General features: G+C 45.5%; 1 protein-coding gene across 1 annotated transcript in view; it reads right to left on the bottom strand.

Annotated features, from left to right (window-relative positions):
* cdh12a (cadherin 12a) overlaps positions 1-7,500 on the bottom strand; it is a 53,342-nt gene that overhangs the window by 25,447 nt on the left and 20,395 nt on the right. The window contains exons 4-6 of the mRNA XM_063219053.1: positions 6,904-7,023; positions 6,118-6,285; positions 5,181-5,368 (exon numbers count right to left, since the gene is read on the bottom strand). Of these exons, the coding sequence (XP_063075123.1) occupies positions 5,181-5,368; positions 6,118-6,285; positions 6,904-7,023 (476 nt within the window). The remainder of the gene's footprint in view (positions 1-5,180; positions 5,369-6,117; positions 6,286-6,903; positions 7,024-7,500) is intronic.

The following is a 7,500-nucleotide window of genomic DNA, read 5'->3' as shown; positions in this document are numbered from 1 at the left end:
GAATGAAAGTGATAACAGCACGGGGCCCACATAAACAACAACAACAACCTATCTGACTTCAACCTTGGAGTTGTGGTAAAACTGTCCAAAAGTATGTAGTTTACTTTCCACTATGCTTCAGCATTTTAGGTGAAAGGTCGCCGTCAGTAACAACCGACAAACCCCCAGAGGACACACAGATTCAACATACATTTTTCCAGGCTTGGGTCCCGTCCTGTGGTTACCCAGCCTCGTTAGCCATGGCAGCAGTGTGTGCGTATTTCCACGAAACAAGGGCCATGCTGAGCCTCACAATCACACAAACACTCAAACTCAGGCATGCCTGCACATTCCCAAACAAACAAACAAACAAACAAACAAACAAACAAACAAGCAAGCAACCAAACAAAACCGCTCATACATGCACACACACACACACACACACACACACACACAAATAGAAACACACACACACACACACACACACACACACACACACACACACACACACACACACACACACACACACACACACACACACACACACACAGACAGACATACACAGACAGACAGACAGACAGACAGACAGACAGACAGACAGACAGACAGACAGACAGACAAAGAGACACACACACACACACACACACACACACACACACACACACACACACACACACACACACACTCAGACAGACAGACAGACAGACAGACAGACATACACAGACATACACAGACAGACAGACATACACAGACACAGACACAGACACAGACACAGACACAGACACACACACACACACACACACACACACACACACACACTGCACACAGAGCAACCCCTAGTGCTCCACCACTGCCACCACCACCACTGTGTAGCCCTGGCATCCCCCGGCCAGAGAGTGCACACATAGAGCTGACACCCTGCTGACTCGCTAAAAGCTAAAGGAGACGAGCTGGGGATCAGACAGGGAGCCAGAGAGTCAGGGCAGTGTTTTAAGACCCATGTAAGAAAAAAAAACCCCAAGCAGCTCACGTTAAAACCCTGAAGTTGCCAAGAGGTGAACAAGAGGACACTTCCGACAGTGATGCAAACAGACTTCATGTGTAAACACAGTATGTTCACACTTCAATGTGGTTGTACATCCTTAAGGGATCAGCTGTTCTGAATAGACAGGATGGGAGGAAACAAGTCTGTGTTTTAATAGTTGCAATGAAAAATGGATATGCTCCATCATTCATACAACACCTCACAGCTCTCCAGAAGAACTATTCTCTGGTTTTGTTGAAACCACGTTGATATGTGGGGTCGTCTCAACTGTTCAGCTTTAGGGGGAAAAACAATTCTGCTGGCTGGACAGGTTTCTCATAATTTCTCCTTCAGACAGAGATAATTGGTTTGAGCTGTGTGTATCACTGTGAGTCTGTGGCTGATGTGCTCAGGTGGAGGTGCCTACTAACACCACACCAGACTAACATGCTGTCTGTCTGCTCTCTGTGGCTTTTGGTCTGCCAGCTCCAGTCTCGTCTTAGCACAGCCAGGGAAGGTCGGGAGCATTTTTCTACGGCTATGAATGTGTAAAGAAGAGTCTCCATGATCCAATTCTCTGCGATAATTCACTGTGTTCAGTCTGCAGAACCCCCCCCCCCCACACACACACACACACACTTCTCCTCTCTCCTCTCTTTGGAGTGATGGGATGCAATACACAGTGTGACCATAGGTGGCACTGTCTGCCTCTGCGTGCCCGACTCCACAGAGATTACCCAGTACCATCTGTAGCGAAGAGACATATGCTTGTGTTTTGATGAGGGACTGTGAATAGGATGAATGGAGGAGAGGCACAGACATGGATGAAAGTAGAAGAACTATAGAAAACATTCTGTGTCAACATCTAACTAGCGCCTCGGAGACCAATGTTTGTTTGAAAAAAATACACTTCAGTCATCAAAGCACTCACAGTCCTATAAACTCAGTTTCTGAAGAAGCTGTGTAGCAACCATGAGGTTTTGTTCTGTGTCTGATGGGGCAGCGCGGCTTCTCTGTTGAATTTTTTAACACAAATCCAGGAGCTTCTGAGCCACACAGGGTTTCCCACACTGTCCACAAGGCAGAGGTGCATTTCTGGAAAGCATAGATGCTAACTATGTTAGCTACTTTGTTGGTTGCAGTGCAATTTCCCATTGGCAACTACCAAAGTTGCTAATGGCTAACCACTACACTTTCCAGAAATGCACCCCAGAGACGAATACTGTACGCCAGCATGCACGTGGCATTTGCAAACAGACCTCCTGACAAATACAAACATCTCAACATCATTTGCCAGGACTGAAGGCCCCACCTGTTACCCTTCTGTCCTCTGGCAGCCGATTATGCTTTGAACTCATCAGTCAGCTGATCCTCTTAACAGTTACACACACATACACACACACACACACACACACACACACACGCACACACACACACACACACACACACACACACACACACACACACACACACACACACACACACACACACACACACACACACACACACACATACACTCACCAAAATCAACAGTGAGTATTTCACTGAGCGAATAGGTGAGTGAGCACGCTATTTCAGCTACGTGCATCCCACTGACTGACCAAATAAGTGTGTGAATAAATGTATAGTCTGGCATACTTTGCCTGCCTGCATGCATTTAGAGAGGGGGCTGGAGTTGTCTGCTGTGTTACTGCAGCCTGGCCGGGCGGAGGGACACTTGTCACTGAGATAGATGTGTCGCTGGGGGGTGTGGATAAGCAGCACTGACACTGTTCTGACCAGTGTTCAGAGCCCCGGTGCAATAATGTCTCATACTGTGCAGTATATTCATATGAAAAGGGCTTTCGGGTCACAAGATATAGCATATCCTCATTCTGCTTTGTCAGTATTTTTGAACTGGCCCAGGGACCTCCAGTCTAATACAGAATGGACTGTGTAGCAGAAGCGAAACAGAGAGTCCAAAATACCCATGAGGTGAAATGTAGGCCTAACAGAATTTGTTCAAATTGCTGTAGTGAGGTTGAGGCTGTCTGTCAGCCATAGAGATTTTGAGAATATTTATTAACCATGGAGGGTTTCTATTATCTCTAGAGGTGGCGTATCATTTGTAAAAATAAAAAAAGATAAGAAACGATATGTCACCTCCATATAATACTTCAGTGATTAATAAGTATACACTGTCTGTGTCTGGGAGGTAGATAAGATAACATGCTGACAATGTATTACTGTACCTATATAGTCTCTATGTGAGCCAAGCGTCTGTTGTGACTTATCAGTGTTTGTGTGTGTTTGTGTGCCTGATTCTATGTTTATTAAATGCATGGAAGATGGATGTCGAGGAGTTGTAAGCATTGTTTTCCTTTTTGCTAAACTGTAATGGACTACTGCAGTTTTGTCTTTTCAATACAGCTTTCTTCATGACAGTAGGTATTTCCTTCAGTAACTAATTAAAACATTAAGCCATTAAAACAACAACATAAACATTTCTATTTACATGACATGGTATTTATACACAAGAGTGAGGACTTTCAATTAATTGAATAACAGACATAAATTAATAATCAATCAAAACACAGTACACTCACTGTCTCTCTGCATGCAGCAACACAAGAACACTTTTCCTGTAATTTCTATACTTGAGTAATCAGCCTTTTGCATTCATTAATTAAAATTGCAATTTATGCCATTACAACAAAAGCCTTCGTCATGGTAAATGAAACGTTTGCCAGAAGTGTGTCATCCGGAGGCGTAAAAACAAAACTAGGACCAACGCTGGTTAAAAAAGGCACGCCCCTTTCCCAAGGCCCTGGAATGCCCCGTTGTGATGAACAAGCAGCCGCTAGAGCCAGGGCCGTAACCAGACATTTTCAAATACCGAGGTCAAAAACTGTGTGCTGTACTGTATACAGTACTGTACAATTAGAATGCTTCAAATACTTCAGTCAAACTCGTCAGTTTGTATTTTATTAATCTCTGCATTGAGAATGCATGGGGGTGTCATATACAGACTGAATTTATTATTGCTGATCATACATCAATTTTCATCATAGATAAATTTTACATTACTGCAGACAAATACCGAGGACATGACCTCTATGTCCTCAATGGTAGTTATGGCCATGGCCGCTATAGCTACTCCATCCTCATGACCGCCCTTCAGTGCGCAGTCCTCGAACTCGAGGCTTTTACCAGGACTTTTTTTTTTGGCACAGCTAAGCACTTACTGCGGGACGCCCGCATCTGTGAGGCAGGCAGGCAGGCTCACCGCTCGCCGCTCGCCGCTGCCTCCTATCTGAGAGGATTTCTGCCTGTCGCGTCCCATTAAGATCTATTTGCCTGGACAGCGATGGCCACGCTCATTTATTCATGCCCAGTAAATCAAAAAAGATTGAGCGCTTTCTCTGGAAAACTCAACTATGTATTTTTCAGAAACCTTCCGCTGGACACCTCAGCAAAACTGAAGCAGGGTCACCATGGCTGGCACTGGAGCTGATACTGAAGCTTCCTCTCTCCTATACTGCAGTCTAATGCGTGTGAACACAGGGGCAGTGGTTTCACTTTACAGATGATGCCCATGCCTGGAGGGGAATGTCTTAAGTGCTGGACATGTTTAATGAATGAATTAATGAATTGACCAAAATCCAGTTCTCCCTGCTGCTCGGCCAATGGAATTGGAATTGTGAGCTGAGCGGGAATGCACAATTACATTACTCATGCAAAACAGCACAGTTTGTGCATGTTGTAATCAGGCCTGACTTCTACAAGAGTAAACAAGCTGCCCCTGCGCATTCCACGGAAATAATGTGTGTGATTATCTGAACATGCACACGACCATGTGTGAGCGTATCATGCAAAAAGGCATATCAAGAGAGAAATATGTCCTCCTTCAGCAACTGGCAATGTCGAATTGCACCTTCTGCCCCAAGGTGACGGCATGATTGATACAGACTCAGCATCATCGTGTGTCATGCCAGTTGCCGTTGCCAGGAATTCATCGAAGGAGATATTTTAAAGATCACTGGGTTGCCATTGGCTACCTCTGGCGTGGCGAGCAGCCTACGCCGTGGATTATTCAAATTATTCAAATGCACACTGCTGCGCTGCGCGAACTGAAATAGCAGGATAATGGATGGTGTCACTGGGAAAATTCAGGTGGCTCTCTTTTATCGCTCCTCACCTTTTTGAGGATCACCATGCCCTCCTGGCTCTGCTCATTGGTGACAATGTCAAACACTGTGCCGCCGTCCCCAGGCACGATGCTGTACTCCACGTGGGCATTCTTCCCATCGTCCAGGTCGTGGGCGACAATCTTGCCAACGGCCGACCCGACGGCCGAGTCCTCTGGAACGCGCAGATGGAAGATACCTGCCGCACAGAGGACAACAAGCGTGGTCACACAGCAGCACCTCATGTGTGTGTGTGAGAGAGGGGGGGTCAGTCGGTCATGCAGAACAGGGCCAGATGCAAGGATGGGAGGAACAAATTAAACAGGCACAGTCGCTTGGGGAGGATGTGTTTGAGTGACTGCATATGCAGCTCAAGGGCTGGGGGCAACTCTTCTACAGTATGACTTGACTAGGCAGGGCCTCTGCTTGTTTTCTTTACAACCTCTGCAGAGACAAATATGGAATGTCATGTTTCATATTTTGTGTTTTCTAGTGATTAGTTAGAGGTTGGGCTGCGTCAATAGGTTTAATTGGGTGCAGTATTGATCTCCCCTTAAGGTTAGAAAAGACATATTAAAATATTCATCAGTGATAGTCAACTGTAATAAGTCAACAACAGTGACTTACAGTACGTGCATGTGTGGAGTGGTACCTGGCTTTCTTTACCATGATTTCCCCATAGGAAACAGATTAATTGACAGGAGTACATTTATAGAATTCAGACGGAGAGAGCTCAAGCAGCACAGAGGGTACGGTCATGCCATATAAGTCACTTTACAAATAGTGTCTGACTGCTAAAATGCAATATATGGTGTGGATTGGAAATGTAATTAAAGTCAGCACCGCATGAATTAATAATGCCAGTCTCACAGTCTTGCACGCTCTCTGAAGATCACCTACAGCAGTATCAAACAAAAGGGACTTTGAAGCAGCTATTTTTTTGCTTACTTTTCGTGAACCTTGGAGGGTTGTCATTGACGTCAGTGAGGGTGATATTTATGGTTGTGGTTCCTGCAAGTCCCCCGAGCTGGCCAGCCATGTCCTTGGCTTGGATGAGGACCTGGTAAACTTCCTTTACCTCCCGGTCCATGTTTGGCAAAGCTGTCCGGATAATCCCTACAAATAAGAAAAAGAAAAAAGATGAGACACATACTGATTTAGGAAGGGGTGGCAGGGGAGGGAGAGGAGGGGGGGCTGAAGCACAGATTAAACAACAGAGGAGAAATTGGGCCGTGGACATGAGAGGGACGCCGGAATGCCTCCTTCTATACGCCTACACCCTCATGGGCTTGCCATTTCAGAGGAAAAGGGGGGTGTCTTCTTTATTGACCCGCTCATTAATCAGGAAATGGCACCTCTATGGACATCCTCATAAAAAGCAGACCTTTGACATTCTGCTAATGGCAGGGCTGTCTCTAATAGAGGCTCCCCCAGAGGGCCCAGCTTTTGATCAGGAATAGCCAACATGATGTGAGATACCTCACTCACCCTGACGAGGTCATTTCACACAGAACCCAGCGAGCACACACTAAATCTTTGTTTATTGCCTTTGAGACCTTTTCCCTTTCAGAAGCAATAAATTATTCATTTATTACCCTTGACATTAAGCTAAGTAAACAGTGTCAGAAATCCACGCACAACCCCCCCCCCCCTTCTCTTGCATACTGACTTCTTCATGTCTTGCACCATGATTGCACCATGTCAGTTCAAACCAGCTTGTTGGCAGTTTTGTACCTGTTTTTGAGTCCACTGAGAAGTATGGCTGCCCATGGATGATGCTGTACACAATCCTGGCGCTGTGTCCGTAGGTGGGGTCGTCAGCGTCACTTGCTGTCACTTGAGTCACGTAGGTACCTGACAAAAAACAAAATACACAATAACAATCTGAATGGAGGGATGGATTCATTCACACCAACAGAGAAAGAGAAAACGTAACATTTGAATGTACCGGTGCAGTATGTCATTTCATTTAAAACAGAATGTAGGTCTCCACATTTTTGGAAGGAAACTCTTAAAATGCAAAGCTGCCGTTGTTGTTTGAAAACATCTCACGAAATTAGAATGTAAGCACCATTTTTATGGTTAAACATTTTAGCGGGTAACAGACTTGTTTTGATGATGGGATGGCATAATCTGCAGCTGCTGAATGGCAGTGTTTTGTATTTGAGACTGGATTAGAGATTAGATTTAAGGCCTCTCTCTTCTCTCGGTTGCATTAACTGTGCGGCAGTGCGGTGGGGGTATCTCGCTGGGAGGGAGCCTTGCTGGATGGGGATCCAGGCTGCAGAGACCCGCTCCCAACTTAAGCATCAAAGCACCAAGACGACCGGA

The sequence above is a fragment of the Engraulis encrasicolus genome, chromosome 16 (genome assembly GCF_034702125.1).
Source record: "Engraulis encrasicolus isolate BLACKSEA-1 chromosome 16, IST_EnEncr_1.0, whole genome shotgun sequence".
In the NCBI taxonomy this organism is placed as follows: domain Eukaryota; kingdom Metazoa; phylum Chordata; class Actinopteri; order Clupeiformes; family Engraulidae; genus Engraulis; species Engraulis encrasicolus.
This window is presented reverse-complemented; position numbering and strand designations above follow the sequence as displayed.